General features: G+C 54.6%; 1 protein-coding gene across 1 annotated transcript in view; it reads left to right on the top strand.

Annotated features, from left to right (window-relative positions):
• thada (THADA armadillo repeat containing) overlaps positions 1-18,637 on the top strand; it is a 67,512-nt gene that overhangs the window by 46,755 nt on the left and 2,120 nt on the right. The window contains exons 31-36 of the mRNA XM_084458942.1: positions 261-343; positions 6,872-7,254; positions 10,153-10,268; positions 11,966-12,038; positions 12,188-12,338; positions 12,513-12,635. Coding sequence (XP_084315068.1) covers positions 261-343; positions 6,872-7,254; positions 10,153-10,268; positions 11,966-12,038; positions 12,188-12,338; positions 12,513-12,635 — 929 coding nt within the window. The remainder of the gene's footprint in view (positions 1-260; positions 344-6,871; positions 7,255-10,152; positions 10,269-11,965; positions 12,039-12,187; positions 12,339-12,512; positions 12,636-18,637) is intronic.

The raw sequence follows: 18,637 nt of genomic DNA on the forward strand, positions 1-18,637 counted from the left end.
CTGTTGTACTACAGGACCTGTTAGCCCGGGGGTCCTGACAGACCTACAGTAGGGTGACATAACTCCTGGCCCTAGTTATCGTCTGTGAGTATGGCTGGGAACATGTTCCTGGCCTGGCCTCATCGTGAGGTAAAACACAGGGCTCGAGGCTAACTGCTCATGGAGTGGAAAAGCTGTTAGGAAAGCGTGTCCAGTAGTAATCATGGTCTTAACATGTAACTGTGTCTGTCCCTCTGTCTGTCTGTCCCTCCCTCTCTCAGACAGAACCCGTGTGTGGTGACCCGATGTGCGTTCCTGGACGTGTTGGAGACTCTGTGTGGACCGCTGGCCGGTCCTCTCGCCGGTGAGTGGTACTGGACCGACCCGCTGCAGAACCTACCTAGTACACCACCAGCAGAATATGCAAGAGATAACATAATGGCCAGCCGGTCATTATCGAAAAATAAGAGCCCCACAGTGCGTTTGGTTTTGTAACGCACTGAAGGGCTTTTGTTTTTCCGCTAATGACCGGCTGGCCATACTGTATCCCGCTTACTACACGGCAACTTACCAATAGTGTTGCACGGTGTATCGATACTAGAAAAGTACTGCGATACTCTGTTGTCAAAAACGGTACAATACCCAACTTTAAAGTATCGATACTTTAAGAAAGACAGTGTTTTAATAAGAGCCGTATATATTGAGTTGCGTTCATGCGACAGTGAAGCCGTGTTTGTTTGTAGGCTAATAGCGCAAAATATTGATAGATTTTTTTTTAAGCATGGAATGGCTTCAGCTACGCTATCTATCAACCACCAATGGCAAAACTGCTGCTTGGCTCCGTAGCAACATTGCAACGCCTAGCTACATTAGGCATACGTGTTAAAATTAAATTGCACAAAACCTACACTTGTTAGCTTAATATTAGCTGGATAATAATGGTAGAACAGTGTTGCCCCTCGCAGCAGTCAATATTGCTCCATTGCCCCTGTCAGTTGTCGAGAAATAATTGTCCGTAGAATGTGTCTACTGTCCAATCAGAATGGAGGATTTCAGAGAGCTGTGGAATAACACACAGTACAGGCTGCCTGCATGTCTGCATGTGTCCCAGATATCTCCACCATCGCTCCCTGTATGTTGGTGATATGCTGCAGGTGTATTGCTCAGGACCCAGGTTCATGCCACCATCGCCCCCATGCCAAGGGGCACCTTGCAATGCTACGAGGAGGTAGCCAAAGAAAGGTCAAAATACCTAAAGAATAGAACGTTTGATAAACATTGCAACCAAATGTTGTATTTGTCCTTCCACTGGATAACAAATGGTGTGAAGGTGGAAGCTAAGCTAGCTAGCTACACAGCTTGCAGATATGGCTGTGTGCCACAGTTAGTTAGCGACGGAGAGAAAGCAGTGTACCACCATCGTAGAATTGCATGCTTTTTAGTCTGTCTTTGGTGCAATTAGTAATCGGTTTCGAACGACGCAGGCCTGTGTTCAACAGGCACGGGCAAATTCAAATTCATTGCTGTCACACTTAGCCACAGTACATGTTAGCAGCAGATAACGTCAGCTTGCTAGCTAACTACAGCTGATGTTAGTAGCTATGTCGTTGTGTGTTGTGGACATAGTTCTAAATAGCCATGTCGGCGCTCAATTTAGCTAGCTATCTAGCTACTTCAATTAGAATGCAACTGTGGACCTCTGCTGTCAAGATTTTTTCAAGCACACACAGGTCTGGGGGTTATTGTACAGTACATCATACTGTAATGGAAGGACCGCTCTCTTATCAACGGGCATCGCACTAGTGTAGAAGATGATGTATTTTTTCTCATTGGAGAATGGGACGGATGAATCAGCCTTTGTGCTGTTGAGAGCGGATCCTTGTCGTGCTATCACTGTGTGTCCAGCACTCCTCCAATCACAGAAGAATGTCAGCCTGAACAGACCCTGCCTGAGGTCTGTTGGCGAGGCGGTCCCGTCCTGTTCAGCCCTCCCTCCCTCTGTCTGACCGATTGTTCAGAGGAGAAAGGTTGCTCTCTCTGCTCTGGTCACGGCGGCGGTTCAGAGAAGCTTGTGTGGTGGACTGGGGGGGTGGTCTCTCCAGAATGGAAGAATGTGAAACCAAAAGGCGAAGTCTCTCTCTCTTTCTCTCTTTCTAACAGATGGTGTGATTGCCTGTGACTAAGATGAGGAGCAGAGGAGAGGGGGGGCGGGGGGGTAAGGGAGGTTAGGTTGGCGTGTTTTGGCCCCCATGTGCTCGACACATGTTCCTCGGCAGTGGAAACGTTTATGGTTTAAAAACAAGCCTGCGATTCAGGGGCCTGCCGGCACACAGCACTTGCATAACAAACACACACACACACACAGGAGCTCCCGGTACAGAAAAATTGACAGGCGCGGCCTAAGTTTCATATTTTCTCTCTCTCTCTCTCTCTCTCTGTTAACAGTAGAGCAGAGTTGAGAGAGTAAGGTTCGTTAAAACATCCGAGGGGGGAAAAAAAAGATTTGGTCTCTAGATGAAAAGAGAGGGGGCGGTTTTTAAGAGCGACGGGCTGCAGGAGGAAAAGGAGGTGAACAGTCCGCTTTTTCACTTTTTTTTTTTTTTTTTAAATTTATTTTTATTTTAACTGGCATCATCCACTAAGTAGGAGCTTTGGGTTTATTGGCCAGTTCCTACAGACATTCCCAGAGCTGCTGAGAGCGCCAGCATGAGAGGCAGTGAGGAGAGGTGTGTGTGTGTGTGTGTGTGTGTGTGTGTGTGTGTGTGTGTGTGTGTGTGTGTGTGTGTGTGTGTGTGTGTGTGTGTGTGTGTGTGTGTGTGTGTGTGTGTGTGTGTGTGTGTGTGTGTGTGTGTGCGCGTGCGTGCGTGCGTGCGCGTGTGTGCGTGCGTGCGTGTGTGCGTGTGCGAAGGGGGGGGGGGGGCTCTTCTCCACATGCGTTTCTCGGCGGCCGTTTGATCCATCCAGGCTCGTAAACCTCCCTGCCCCCCCCCCAACCCTTCAGCGCCTCCTCCACTGCCCCGCCCCCCCCAGCCCTTCAGCGCCTCCTCCACTGCCCCGGCCCCCCCAGCCCTTCAGCGCCTCCTCCACTGCCCCGCCCCCCCCAGCCCTTCAGCGCCTCCTCCACTGCCCCGGCCCCCCCAGCCCTTCAGCGCCTCCTCCACTGCCCCGGCCCCCCCAGCCCTTCAGCGCCTCCTCCACTGCCCCGGCCCCCCCAGCCCTTCAGCGCCTCCTCCACTGCCCCGGCCCTGCCAGGAAAAACAGCAGCTCCACGCCTCCCACCGCATCCCCTCTCTCTCACTCTCTATTCAAACGCCTCGAACCCACCTTGAATGATCTCAGATACACACACACACACACACACACACACACTTGAGCAAATACTGCCACGGTGTACACACACACACACACATACACAATGTGGGTGTGAGACGCACCCAATGTGTTTTGCAGACTTTGTGGAAGTAGATCCATCAGGTCGTTAGCAGAGATGGTCCCGCAGTTGAGTCACTTTTATTTATGTTGGAGAAGATTAGCCTTTTCCCACTGCGCAACCCAACACACACACACACACACACACATGCACACCCAAGGCTTTTAAGGTAATTAGAGTGATTCCAACAGGTTGAGCTGCTGCTCTACCATGCACACACACACACCGACCGTCTGGGGTTTGTTTTTCCCAGTTTGGTTAATGATGCCGGAGCATGATGTAAAATCCAGCTGTGTGTGTATGCCTGCACGTGTGTGTGTGTTAGACACCAGACATGTTTACCAGCCCACTGTAGTAAGGAAAGCTTCAAAGTGGTAAAACATGTTGTGTTTAATGTGTAGCCAGTAGTTGAATTACACAGATTGAACAAACACACACACACACACACACAGTACACGGGGAGTCGATGGGGTCTAGAGTGCGAGTCAGTGCAGCAGCTTCATGGTGTTTGACCAGGACCCTAGAGTGTGTGTGTGTGTGTGTGTGTGTGTGTGTGTGTGTGTGTGTGTGTGTGTGTGTGTGTGTGTGTGTGTGTGGGTGTGGGTGTGGGTGTGGGTGTGGGTGTGGGTGTGTGTGTGGAGCACACAGGAGCATGGACCACGACTACAGCAGCACACAACCCCAAGATTTGCTTCAAAGGCAAAGGTCAAAGGCACACACATACTGTAACAGTACACACACACACAAAACACACCTACATAGCGTGTCAGCACAACAGAATATTTGATTTCCTTGAACTTCAAATGCACGCACACACACGTTTTGGCACACTTGGTAACATAACAAACACGTATAACCTCCCGAGCCTCGAACTCTGACACAAGCGTGCTCTCTCTCACACACAGACGCTGTTAAGAGGCGGGGAAGGAACGGGTTTGCTAGCTGGGCTGGACGGGCCTGTTCGGACACATCCAGGATTGGATTATAAAGCTTGCGCCGAACAGCTTATTTACATTTCATCAAAATACATCACATCGGATGGTTATTTACACATTTTAAAGGAACCCACAGCCAGCTTGGCAGGGTTTATTTAAACCAAATGTTGTGGTTTGGATTTGTTTAAATATTTGACCGGTGTTTTGAATAGACCCACACATATAGTGCTTACATTCTCTCACACACTCGCTAGCCACCCTGTATCCACATGTTAAACATCGATATGGGCTTTTTCAGATTATTTTCTCTTTTCAAGGTTTTAGTGATTTTTCTTTTTTTGGGGACGTTTTTGAAGGATTCGTCTATGCTTGTGAACTGGGGTTTTTTGGCAGTTATTTTGGAGTGCACTGGCTATTTCTGTTGTGGCAAGTTATGTTTTGACGTTGCAGGGCACACAGCTACTCAGGAAAGGGTCTGGGCGCTCGGGAGACTGCGGCCCGTGAGGTTCGGCCCCGTTCTTGAGGACGGTCGCGTTGCGGTCGAGCGGTCACGGTGACAGCAGGTCTCTCTCTTTCTGGCCGTTTGCATTTACTCAAGCCTCTGCTGTCTACACAGTGTGGTCGTGTCTCGCCCAGAAAGACAACTTATTATTAACGTGGACACATACTCACTCTTTATTCCTGGCGACTGTCTTTTCCCCTGGATTCACTGTGTGCCAGCACACGTATGCATTCACATGCTCTTACACTCACTCACTCACTCACTCGCGCACACGCGCGCACACACACACACACACACACACACACACACACACGTCTGGCACAGTGGCCTGCTGAGGAACGCCTTTCATTTCCTAACTGAATCAGGGCTGCCCCCCCTCCCTCTCTCCCTCCCTCCCTCTCTCTCTCCCTCCCTCCCTCCCTCCCTCCCTCTCTCTCTCCCTCCCTCCCTCTCTCTCTCTCTCTCCCTCCCTCCTTCTCTCCCTCTCTCTTTCTAACTCTACAGACCCAGCTATTTTAATAAATGCCATTATAAAAACGACTTTGCTCTCTGCCCTTATGGTGTTTTTGTCCCTCCCTCCCTCCCCCCTCACCCCGTCTCTCCTTATTTTTTCCCCTCACTCTCCCTGCTGTAACGTGTGTGTGTGTGTGTGTGTGTGTGTGTGTGTGTGTCTGGAGTGAGTTGAAAGGGAAGCCAGAGTTTGTCCTGAGTCAGTTGCCTGTCCTTGTGTTTTGATTAACTTCACCCTGCTGCTGCTGCTGGAACTAGCGTGTGTGTGTGTGTCTGTGTGTCTGTGTGTCTGTCTGTGTGTCTGTGTGTGTGTGTGTGTGTGTGTCTGGAGTGAGTTGAAAGCGAAGCCAGAGTTTGTCCTGAGTCAGTTGCTTGTCCTTGTGTTTTGACTGACTTGACCCTGCTGCTGCTGGAACTAGCGTGTGTGTGGGTGTGATCACTGTTAGGATAGAGTTATCACCGAGTTGGGAGATACATTATCACAGAGTGTGTGTGTGTGTGTGTGTGCGTGCACGTTCATACCTGCTGTTTCTGAAAGTTTGAGCTATTGAAAGCCCAGAAAGGGGCGCCCTGCCCCCCCCCCCCCAGACACACACACACTCCACATTTCCCCCATCCCCCCCCAATTCCTGTCCATCTCCAGACAAATAGCCCCTCTCTCTCTCCATCTGACACACTCCCATTCTTCTCCGGTCTTCCACGCCCCCCCCCCCCTCCTCCTCATCCCTTCATCATTACTGTCATTACTGTCCTCCCCTCCATTACAGGCCCACGGCCCCCCTTTGAGGATCGGGTTCCACGGTAACCCGGCCCGTCTCCACGGTAACCCGGCCCGTCTCCGGGGGAATGCGGCATTTCCCGCTCTTTTGTCGGAGCCCATGTTGAGTGCCGCTCAGGGGCCAGATTGAGTTGCACAGTTTTTTTATTTAAAGATGTGGGGAGGAGGAGGAGGAGGTGTGTGTGTGTGTGTGTGTGTGTGTGTGTGTGTGTGTGTGTGTGTGTGTGTGTGTGTGTGTATGTGTGTGTGCCTCCATGCGTGTGTGTGTGTGTGTGTGTGTGTTAAACTAATTGAGTTGGCTGTGAAAGGGGGCCCTGTGAAAAGTCCTAGAGAGGGTTTTGGAGGGTGTTGCTGTAGGGAGGGTGGAGGCGGGCAGCAATAGAATTATATTGAGTTACCAATAATTGCCCTGGCAGCAGATTATGCCTGTGTGTGTGCGTGCGCGTGCGTGCGTCAGTTCTCCAGTGGAGCGCTGTGGCACTGTGATGGCATACATACAGGGTGCCAGGCTGGCACAGCCATCGACATCGACAAAACAGTCTTTTGCCAAAACTACCAGCACTCCTTTAGAAGATGAGCTAGAACAGCGAGGCTCTGTGTGTGTCTGTGTGGGCCTGTGTTCTAGTGCCTAGCAGCAGATTCCTAGACGTTTACCAGGATGAACGAGTTCTAAACTCTTCACTGTCCTCCAACCTAAACCTTAAACAGCGGTTCCAATGTTCTATCTCCCCCCCCAGACCCAGAGCTGAGCGGACTTCGCCAGCAGACCCTGGTCGTCCTGATGGCGTCCGAGCTGGTGACCCCCGACGACCCCGCCCGCTCCCCGGGCCCCGGCTCCACCCAGTATCTCCTCAGCCTGGCGCGCGTGGCGCTCTGCGTCGCCGTGGACAGCCCCCACCTGTGGGGCGCCGGTGCGGAGGACCGCTCGGCGCTCCTGGGGCGTCTACTGCGGTGCCCGCACTACGAGGTGCGGGAGCTGGCCCTGCAGGGGGTCCTGAGGAGGCTGGACAGAGAGGCGGCGGAGGAGGGTGTGAGGAGCTCCCCGTGGCCTGACGAGACCACCGTGTCCATCCTCGCCAGTCTGGCCCTGCACGAGACCCTCCCCCAGTGTCTGGTGAAGGTAGGACCACCGGGGGTAACGTTCACGGTTGGGGGGGGTGGAATTACTGCAGCTTCACTGACAGTGGGAACAGTGGTACCAGCTCAGTGGCCTTGTGGTTAGTGTCTGCCCTGAGGTTGGGAGGTCGGGGGTTCGATCCCCGGCCACGTCATACCAAAGACTATCAAAAAACTATACCTAATGCAGCCCTGCTTGGCACTCAGCATCAAAGCTTCGATTGAGGGCGAGTCCCTGCGTCATACTAGCGTCATGTCCAGGGGGGTGTACTTGTACATCAAGCTGCCTCACGATAAGGAATTAAAGGAGATGGGCTCCTGCCCTATGGGCCACTAGGCTCCAGAACCATTCAAGGTTCAAGGCTACTTCACAGACACCACACCTGTCACGCAAATCAACTTCAAGAGCAACTTTTGAGCAACCTCCACCCCAAAAGCAAATACAGTGTAGTGTACTCAATGATTTTAGACCTATAAGAAAAACACACTTTTAAATGTTATTTTTAAACACAGCAATATGGTTTTGGCACATGGCGGGAATAGGTCAACAACTACAGTACCACGTCATTTGTAAGCAATTTTTAAGCCGCTTCTACATGTGTAATGTGTGTCCGTCACTGTGTGTGTGTGTGTGTGTGTGTGTGTGTGTGTGTGCTTGCGTGCGTGCGTGCATGCGTGGCATGAGGTTTAGACCAGTCAGCAGCAGCCAATACTGTTGCACACCAGCAGAGAGCAGTATAGGTTGCTCATAAACCTATGCCGCTTACTTCGCCACCTGGGTGTGATTTTGTTGTTGTTTTCGTAACCAACCAGCACAGCGGGAATCCTGTGCAACCACTATGACTGATGCCGTAGACTCTGCTGAGCCAACCGAGCGTTCAGCTAAGCCACACAGCCAGAGAGCATGATGGGAGGGCTGACTAAGACCTCCAAACATCTCCCAGCACAAAGCGCCACCATCCATCACCGTCTGCGCTCCACCACAATGACAAGGGCTGCAAATTGATTACATGAGCAAACCCTGTCCTCCAGGGGCTCGCGTGAGAGCCCGGTACGGCCGTCACCACGGCCAAGCCGAGCACACACACACACACACACGGAGGTAGAGGAAGAGAGAACCATCTAGTCCGCGACTTCCTCCGTGGCTTTGGGAACTTTCCACCCTGCCGCTCTGCTCCGTACGGCGGGGCTGCTCTTAAGCGAAAAGGCAGCCCATTTCCTGTTTAGGCCGGGGAATCATGTTTCAATTTCTCATAAACACACGACAGCCAGCCATTACCCCCTCACTCTTGATTCTGCCCCGGCCCAGCTCCTGTCATTAAGCTGGCTGACAGGACTCATCGCTGCTGGGAATATGGGGTGTGTGTGTGCGTGTGTGTGTGCGGGTTTTATTGCCCAGCCGTTAATGTTTGAGCGTCTCGGGCCCGTTAAGCCGTGCCTCCCCACGCCAAGGACACACCATGGCCCCGTTTCCATGGCGAGCCCACTGCTCCAGTAAAGCATGTCTGAGGGGAGAGAGAAAAATGCCAGTTTGGCTGAATTCCTCTCCGGGGCCGGACCAGGTGCCCTGTAAACCGCCGATCGCACAGCCCCGAGCCCCCGCGGCCGCCATCGCCACCGCCGCGCTCCGAACGGCGAGCCGAGGTGCGCCGGGCGAGAGAAGGCGCGAGTGTGCAAAGACGTCAATGTTATACGGGCGTCGGCGGCGTGTGTGTGTGTGGCCGTTAATGAGCGCGCACGTTTTCGGCCGATGGACGTGCGTTCTGGCGCGCGTGCGTGTAACTCGTGCGGCGTGTGAGACGAGCTCGTTAAAGCAGGCTGTAAAAGTCCTACTGCAACAGAGAGAGAGAAGGAGAGAGAAGGAGAGAGAGAGGCAGCTAGTGACCAGCCGTAGCTGCGCTTCTCCTTTTAATATCTGTCTGAGACGGCTAGTCAAGAGCAGAGGGCTGCAGGGGCAGTAGAACTCATATAACCTTCTCCCAGTCTCCCCACACACAAACACACACACACACATACACACAAACGCACCCCCCCCAACCCCATAAATTATAAAGCTCGACTAACGGCTCCATGCCCTTTAAAGCAATAATAATCACCGAAATATGCAGGAAGAATGTCAACATGGGCGCTAGCAAAGCCTGACTGTGTGTTTTACAGGCACGGGGGGGGGGGGGGGGGGGGGGGCTTCAGAAGCAAAACAACTCCTTCCTCCTAAACCTCCTCCTTCCCCAGGCGCTCGCTCCAGTGAGCGTACCGGTTCGAGGAGTGACCGGGGCTGAAAAACAGCATGTTGGGACAGAGGGAGGGAGGGAGGCCGTCGGGTCTGAAGCTACACTAGCTACAGGAAGAACGACGTGACACCGGTGACCGACATGGCGGGACAGAGACGGAGGAAGAGACCTGGAGACAAGTGTGCGAAGAGAGGGCTTGAGATGAAAGGGTGTCAAGACTCGCTCAGAGAGAGGGAGGGAGGGAGAGAGGGGGAGAGGGAGAGAGAGAGAGAGAGAGAGAGAGAGAGAGAGAGAGAGAGAGAGAGAGAGAGAGAGAGAGAGAGAGAGGAGAGAGAGAGAGAGAGAGAGAGAGAGGGAGAGGGAGAGGGAGAGGGAGAGGGAGAGGGAGAGAGAGAGAGAGAGAGAGAGAGAGAGAGAGAGAGAGAGAGAGCTGTCTGTCCGTCCGTGGTTGGGGCTTCGCTGGGTGGATCAGAAGGACACGCAGTGGTAAAAAAAATATATATATATACCGCCAGGGAACCGTACTGACTCTGTCCAACCTCTCTCTCCCTCTCCGTCATGCCCCAAAATGATTAAACTCTGCCCTTTGTCTCTCATAACCCCCTCTCTCTCTGTCTCTCTCTCTCTCTCTGTCTCTCTCTCTCTCTCCCCCTCTGTACTTCCCTCCTCAGGCTGTCCAGGTGCTGTCGGCCCTCAGCGTGACCCCTGACCTGAAGTGGGGGGACGGCCTGAGCCAAGGCGAGCTCCTGGAGAGAGTCCTCCTCTTGGCCGAGGGCTCCACCCACAGGTGGGTCACCGTGGGAGACCTCTCTCGACCTGGTGTGCGATACAATCACCAACATGCCTCATGGTACCGCACACACACACACACACACACACACACACACACACACACACACACACACACACACACACCCACTGTCAGGGCCCCGGAGATAGGGGGCCCCTACGATCAGTGTTGCATGCGGGAGAAAGAGGCCCCTCAACGTTAAGCCATCTAGGTGTTATTGGAAACACAGACTAACGGAGACAACGGCGACAAAATGGCCACACCCCGGGTTGAAACATCACCCCCCCCCCCCCCCCCCATTAGGGGTGATTGATGGCGCGACCCGGGGGGCGCGGAGAGAGGAGAGCTACCGACCGCACTCTTTCCCTCTGTTTCTCCTCCACGTTCTCTCCTCCCTGTGAAAGGGCCCCTACATGCCTGTGGTGCATTCAGAAGCGGGGCCTCGGGATGTGGTTGAAGGAGATGGATTTCCTCCACCACCCTGGGCCCCAGGTAGGCCTGCCCGCCTGCCTCTGCACCTGGCCAGGTGGGGGAGCAGTACCGGCCCCTGAGTGTGTGTGTACGTGTGTGTCTTTCGAAGGGTGTGTGCCGCATGAGTGTGTGCGCACTCATGCGGTTTGTTGTGTGTGTGTGTGTGTGTGTGTGTGGGGGGCCCCCTCCATAAGTGACGGACACACCTCTGTATTTTTCAATACCCAGCCTGATAATAGGACTTGGGTTGAGAGTGAAGATTGGATTACAAAGCGTTTCGTCTGGTTACAGACGTGGTTACAGACGTGGTTACAGACGTGGTTACAGACGTGGTTACAGACGTGGTTACAGACGTGGTTACAGACATGGTTACAGACGTGGTTACATACAGACCTGGTCAGAGGCCTGGTTAGAGGCCTGGTTAGAGGCCTGGTTAGAGGCCTGGTTAGAGGCCTGGTTAGAGGCCTGGTCAGAGGCCTGGTCAGAGGCCTGGTCAGAGGCCTGGTCAGAGGCCTGGTTAGAGGCCTGGTTAGAGGCCTGGTTAGAGGCCTGGTTAGAGGCCTGGTTAGAGGCCTGGTCAGAGGCCTGGTCAGAGGCCTGGTTAGAGGCCTGGTTAGAGGCCTGGTTAGAGGCCTGGTTAGAGGCCTGGTTAGAGGCCTGGTTAGAGGCCTGGTCAGAGGCCTGGTCAGAGGCCTGGTCAGAGGCCTGGTCAGAGGCCTGGTCAGAGGCCTGGTCAGAGGCCTGGTCAGAGGCCTGGTCAGAGGCCTGGTCAGAGGCCTGGTTAGAGACCTGGTTAGAGGCCTAGTTAGAGGCCTGGTTAGAGGCCTGGTTAGATGCCTGGTTAGAGGCCTGGTTAGAGACCTGGTTAGAGACCTGACCAGTGTGGGACATCCGGATCTCCTTACCTTTCGCAGAGCCTTCAACGTTATGATTAGCGTTGCATAAGCGAGGGGTCGGGTTGCTGCCCTCCTCTCACTCCCGCGCGGCGTCTATGCACACTATGCCGTGTGTGTGTGTGTGTGTGGGTGGGTGTGCATGTGTGTGTAGCACGCACTTTGTAGTCCCCGCTGCTTTGTTGAAGTAGTGTTAAAGTAGGAGCACAGTCCGTCTGTGTAGCACACCGCTGCTGAGTGATGTGTGTGCTGCTCGGTAGTGTGTTTGTGGGTAAAGTGTGCGTGTGTGTGTGTGCGGCGTTGAGTTGTGTGTGTTCTGTGTTCTTCCAGTGTGGAGCTGCATTGCGCTGCGCTGACCCTGGCTTCCCGACTGGTGGTACCGCTGGCACACACTGACCCTCAGGTAACGTGTGTGTGTGTGTGTGTGTGTGTGTGTGTGTGTGTGTGTGTGTGTGGTCCGTGTGTGTGCTTGTTGATGACTTCTGTCACGAACACCAGTGTGTGCGTGTGTGTGTGCGTGCGCGTGCGTGTGTGCGTGCGTTTTCGCTCCAGGGTGCAAGCGCAGTGGCGTGCCTGGACAGCTGGGGGGCGCTGGTGGCTCAGTGCTGCAGCGAGGAGCGGCCAGCCGAGGTCAGGCTGATGGCTGCGGAGGTGCTGGTCAGCGTCACACACGCCCTGCTGACCAGCCCGGCCCTGCCTCTGGGTGAGTCAGGATGGACGGGGATAGGAATCCAACCCACAACCTCTGGTGTGGCAATTGTCAACCGACTGAGGCCATACGGGACGATGCCTTCTCTGTTAACAGGTTTAGTACAGTGCAGTGAAGTGCATTGTGGGAAAAGTGTGTTTATCATGTTTGCGCGTGTGTGTGTGTCAGGTCTGTCCCTCACGGTGTGTCTGTGGAGAGGTCTGTTCACTCTGCTGCAGGACGAGGACCAGGATGTGAGAGACACAGCTTCCGACTTCATCTCCAACGTCCCAACACATCTGCTCCACTCAGGTACACACACACACACACACACACACACTCTCCCAGTTACACACATTCTCTCTCTCTCTCTCTCTCTCTCTCTCTCTCTCTCTCTCTCTCTCTCTCTGTCATATCTCAGTTACACACACACACACACACAGACATTGGGATTGGGGAGGGGCAAGGATGTTGTTTCTCACATGGGTTGTCAGGGAGTGTTCCCGGAATGGTGGGGTGCTAATTCTTCTTTGGCAGGGGGGGACACGGGTGAGGATAAATGTTGTGTGTGTGAGAGTGTGATGTGTCATTCCTCACAACCGTTTGATCTTTGTTGGGGCTAAGTATTGTGTGTCGCCACATGTCCCATAAAAATGGATGTACTCTCAATACCCTGCAAACAAACCAAAAATACACACACACACACATGCATGCACACAGGGTGACTAAATCATTTGTGTGTGGACATTACATTGACTTACATACATTCCATATCCCCTAACCCTAAACACAACCTTCGCCTTAGCAACCCCAACCATTTTGTCCCCAATTTGATATGCCGTCCCCAATCAACTGGATTGATCAACATGTGTGGCCCAAATGTATCCCCCACCCAAACGCCATTCTCTGTTTTGTCACGCGAGCACTGACCCCCTCCCCCCCCCACCAGCGACGTGACATCCTCCCACCCCCGTCAGAGGGAACCAAGACCGGAGTGCCACTTCCTGTCCCCGGGACGCGCACTTCCTCTGTTTTCCCAGCTCCCCCTGCGGCGGCCCCGAGAGCCGCCCCTGTTGTGTCACGGTCTGGCAGATGGCCGATAGCATCTCCCCCAGAGCTGTCTGCTGGCCAGACGCTGCGATGCACGTTACCCACACAGGGTCAGATAAGACGGGGAGCTACCGATCAGATAGCACACACACACACCAACATGACTAAGACTAAGAGGCCTGCTCTGGAACAGGAAAGAGAGGACAATGGGGATAATTGCTGTGTGGGTGTGGGTGTGTGGGTGTGGGTGTGGGTGTGTGGGTGTGTGTGTGTGTGTGTGTGAGAGAGAGAGAGAGAGAGACTGGGGTATCCCCTTTATCCATCCCTGCTATGCCAGTCACTACTGGCGAGTACAGTCAGTTTGTGTGAATGCAACTTTTTTTTTTTTTTTTTAAAGGACTGCATTTCCTTATCGGCCGTGACTGTCCGCATGGAATCACTTGGATGTGTCATGGTTTTGGTGCGATTGAAGAAGAGAGAGAGTGTGTGTGTGTGTGTGTGTGTGTCCCTCCATCCAGGCCAGCCAGTATGTCTGCTAGCAGGGGTCTGTGATCAGGGAGGGGGGCCGGTCGTTTACGACCTCGCATCGCTGAGTTAAGTAGCGGAGGTGTCGGGTGTAATGACTGATCCCTGGTCTTTGATATGCGGGACGATCCGGCCACGTCGGGCTGAGGGACCTGGACGACTGCTCCGGGTCCCAGGCCAGCGTCCTCGTCCTGCCCTCTCCGCAGACCCCGTCCGTGTTGGCGCTGTGTGGCGCCTGGCGTGTTTCAACAGGGACGGACGGACGGACGGGGGGGGGGGGGGGCTTGAGGCACAGACACATTTGAATGCTGTGTGGGGAAGTGGAGTGTGTATGGATGTGTGTGTGTCCGTGCTGGTTGATCCGTGTGTGGAAGAGGGAGAGGAATAAGATAAAGATGAACGTTAATAATCCCCGGAGTTGTGTGTGTGTGCGCGTGCGTGCGTGCGTGTCTTTGCTATCACATTAAGGAGCTGTGAAGCCCTTAATCAGAGCATCTCTCTCTCTCTCTCTCTCTCTCTCTCTCCCTCTCTCTCTCTTTCTCTCTCTCTCTCTCTCCACTCACTCACCCTTTCTTCTACCATCCGAAGAATAGCTCTATACTAATTGGGTTTGGAAATCCGGCCCGCGACCCACAGAGGTGAGAGGTCAGATGACACAGTGATGAGGATGTGACTGTAGTGAGATGGGTCATGACCGTCAGACCAGCACGTTTATAGATAACACAGCCATGAAGACCGTTTCCGTGGATGTAGGATAGAATATGAAGCCAGGAGGGGCGAGATCAGCTCTACTGAAGCACGGCGTGATAGTCACGGATTCCCTCCTAGCCAGAATCAGGCCGTCCTCCTGGCCTAGCACGCTAGTTTACTCACTGCTGACGTGGCTAGTCTTTCTTGGACATTCCCACTGAACCATCAACTGTTTCTCAATGAGCCGTCTCCACCCTTGGCGCACATGCTCGTCACGCCAGGCCCGGCTACGGCGTACGGTTGGAATCTAATGTCCCGCTCGATCATTTACAGGCTTGAGCGCGGATGAGCGGAGGGGGGGGGGGGGGGGGGTATCCTGGCCTAGCCAACCACCTCACGCTCCCTCAGTCATTTCCCCCGGGTTAGTTAACCTGGGCTAGTGCGCCACGCATGCAGACACACTTTTTTTTTTAACCCTGGAATGAGTCGCCCATCCATTAAACTAGGCTGGGGCAAAAACAATTTGGCAACAGGGGAGGTGGGGGGGGGGGGGGGGGGTTGAGATGAAAGAGCTTTGAAGTAAGCCCGTGGAGGAGTTGTTGTTTTGAAGTAAGCCCGTGGAGTTGTTGTTGTTTTTGATGTTGTTGTTCCCTAGACAGGTAGAGACGGTGCTCCAGTACCACCAGGGTTCCAGTTTTGTCATGAAGATGTTGTCTGAGGGGAGGGGGGAGAACAGCATGACACCCCCCCCCCCGTTCCACAACGACCCCTCTGACAACTGCCATCATAAACGACTTCAAATTGACTCGACTCACATAGTCTGATGGTTCTGAGAGATTTTGGAGTTGGTGTTGGGTTGGTTGTTGTGAGAGGATAGTACAGTATGGGGGGTGGGGGGTGGGGGGCTCTCTCTCTTGCGGGCCTCAGGAGGAAGTGGAGGCTGTAAAGCGGTCTCTTTTCATTTCGCACCTCGTCCTCCCTCTCACCTTCCTCCTGCTCCCGGCTCCTACGTCTGCGACGGTGTGCGTGCGTGCGCGTGGCCTCACGGGTGTGTGCGCGTCGAATTATGTACCGGCGCACGGACTTTGTAACGCCGCAGGTATACATAATCTGGCCTGGAGATGCAGCTGTGCGTGGGCTCTTCAGGACCCCCGCCCCCCCGCGGGGCGGAGCCTGGGCCAGGTGGAGCAGCAGTAGAACCGGGGTGACGCTGTGGCGCTCCGGTTAGAAGCCCAGGTGGGGTGAAACCGTGTGGAGCAATTAGGCTGGGGGGGGGGTGGGGGGTAGTAGGAGGCGGGGGCGTAGCGATACCTCCCCCCCCCCCCCCCCCTCTCTCTGATGTGGCCGGCTGAGCAGAGGAATGGGGCGTGGGCGGATCCCTCACACTCACACTCCTACACCGTGATGACACCGTAGAGGAGGGGGGGGGGTTTCTGTGCATTTCTGTGATTTCCCTTCACCCTGACAGCCCACCGAAACTCCCTGAGCTCCGCCCCCTCCCCCCGCCCCAGCCTCCGTCAATGGGACACCCGACACCCCCCAGCTGCAATGGCTCAGCCTCGGACACCAAAGCGCTCTCTCTCCATCTCTCTCTCTCTCTCTCTCTCTCTCTCTCTCTCTCTCTCTCTCCATCTCTCTCTCTCTCTCTCCATCTCTCTCTCTCTCTGTCTCTCTCCCCCTGTCCTTACTCACAGAGAACTCTTTTTAATTAGTCCCAGCCGGGGCCTTCCCACAGATCGATTACGGGAATTAGCCGTCCGCCTTTCCCGCTGCCGCCTGGCGTCCGTGCCCCCCCCCACCCCCACCCCCACCCCCCCCACGATGGCACCCAGCTTACTGGCCACCAGGCCAAGTGGAAAGTGGAGCGGATGGGAAAAACTCAAATAGCACCAGTGTGACAGAAGGTTAGGATTTAGACTTGGCTGCGCCCACGCCCGCTTCTATTTATTGGATGATGTCATATGAAATGGGTTCCAACCCCCCCCCCCCTCCCGGTGTAACTTCATCTTGTGATCACCGACAGACAGAACCAGGCCTTTCCTGCTCTCCTATCGTGTGACGGTGTGTGACAAGGTGCCGTCGTTATTTTAGCGCACACAGGAAGTCGCGAGAGTGACGGGGGAAGTCATTTGACACGGGAAGTTGTGAGATGTGGAGGGAAGGAAGTGGCTGTGCCCGCCAGTTCCTCTCCCCCCCCCCACCCCCCACCTCCCCACCCCACATTGACCTTCACGCTGCCGCCCGGGCCTGGATACCCCCCAGACTCTGGGGGGGGGGAACTAGCAGGCACAGACGCTTCCTTCTGCCAAGTGTGCCGCATGCCAGCCGTCCTGCCCACACCCTTCTACTGCCAAACAGGAAGACATTGGCACCGCGTCACCCCTGAGATAAGATTGTCTGATTATCAACGTAAACAATACCCACTTACGCCACTGACACACACACACACACACACACACACACCAATAACAGGCGAAAGACTATCCCCTTGAGAGCGGGGGCGTACTGAAAGCTGGGCAGAACCCAGGGGAAATGGCGTTAGTGAAGTGTGAAACCCTTTTGTACTTTCACAAATTGAAGGCGGCTTAAGTTACCTATTATGTTTTAATGTAGGGGGTCTGTTGTGTTTGTAAGACCTGGTCCAGATCTGAAGCCCTGCCGCCTCGCTGTCCCCGTCCCTCCCTCTCTCCCTCTATCCCTCCCTCTCTCCATCCCTCTATCCCTCCCTCTCTCCATCCCTCTATCCCTCCCTCTCTCCCTCTATCCCTCCGTCTCTCCCTCTATCCCTCCCTCTATCCCTCCCTCTCTCCATCCCTCTATCCCTCCCTCTCTCCATCCCTCTATCCCTCCTTCTCTCCATCCCTCCCTCTCTTCATCCCTCCCTGTCCCTCCCTCTCTCATCCCTCTATCCCTCCCTCTCTCAGTCCCTCTCTCTCTTCATCCCTCCCTGTCCCTCCCTCTCTCCCTCCCTCTATCCCTCCCTGTCCCTCCCTCTCTCCCTCTCTCGCTCCCTCTCTCGCTCCCTCTCTCGCTCCCTCTCTCCCTCCCTCTCTCATCCCTCTATCCCTCCCTCTCCCTGTCCCTACCTCTCTCCATTCCTCCCTCACTCCATCTCTCCATCCCTCCCTCTCCCCATCCCTCCACCCCTCCCTCTCTTCTCCATCCCTCCACCCCTCCCTCTCTTCTCCATCCCTCCACCCCTCCCTCTCTTCTCCATCCCTCCATCCCCCCTCTCTCTGTCCCTGAACAGTGGGGTCTGACGTCAGAGCCGGGGTGAAGACGGAGAGGCCCGGCGGGGCTTTTGTGGAAGAAACACGGCAAACCTGCAGAGAAACTTCTCTCCTGTTCTCCTCCAGAGAAACGTCTCTCCTGTTCTCCTCCAGAGAAACGCCTCTCCTGTTCTCCTCCAGAGAAACGCCTCTCCTGTTCTCCTCCAGAGAAACGCCTCTCCTGTTCTCCTCCAGAGAAACGCCTCTCCTGTTCTCCCGGGGTTTCCCCCCTTCGACGTCCAGAGTTTCGCGGCCCTGCGGGGTGTTGGGGAGAGGGGTGTTGGGGGAGAGGGGCGGGAGAAGGGGGGGGTCCTGTCTCCCATCTCCCTCTCGAATGTCTTTTGATGTTAGTGGTGTTATCCGGGTGTCAGCTGTCCTCAGTCTGGTCAAGGGAATCACAGCATACACACACACACACACACGCTGTCTCAGATAGTTGCAGAGAGGGCTTTGATGCGTGGACAACTGGAGCCATTAAAGCCGGGAGCTGTTGGGTGGATGCCGTCGTGTTTTCCCTCCGTTGAAGGTGTCTCTTCTCTCACCCGCCCACTTCCTCTGCTCTCTCACGCCGGTTCCCAGAGCGCCGCCTCGCCGTAGTCTTTCACGGGCGTTTTGTTTAGTTCCCGCTCCGATAGACGTGGGCCATCAGAATGTGATGCTGCTTGATGCTCTGTGGTTGACCGTGGTCCGTACTCTGGCCTGGCCAGGTCCTCCACTGCGTTCACGCTCGCCTACGTTTGCGCACGTTTGCGCGTGTCCCTGTGCTCGCGGCGGCGGCGC

Source organism: Borostomias antarcticus, assembly GCF_949987555.1.
Source record: "Borostomias antarcticus genome assembly, chromosome: 25".
NCBI classification, from domain to species: Eukaryota; Metazoa; Chordata; class Actinopteri; order Stomiiformes; family Stomiidae; genus Borostomias; species Borostomias antarcticus.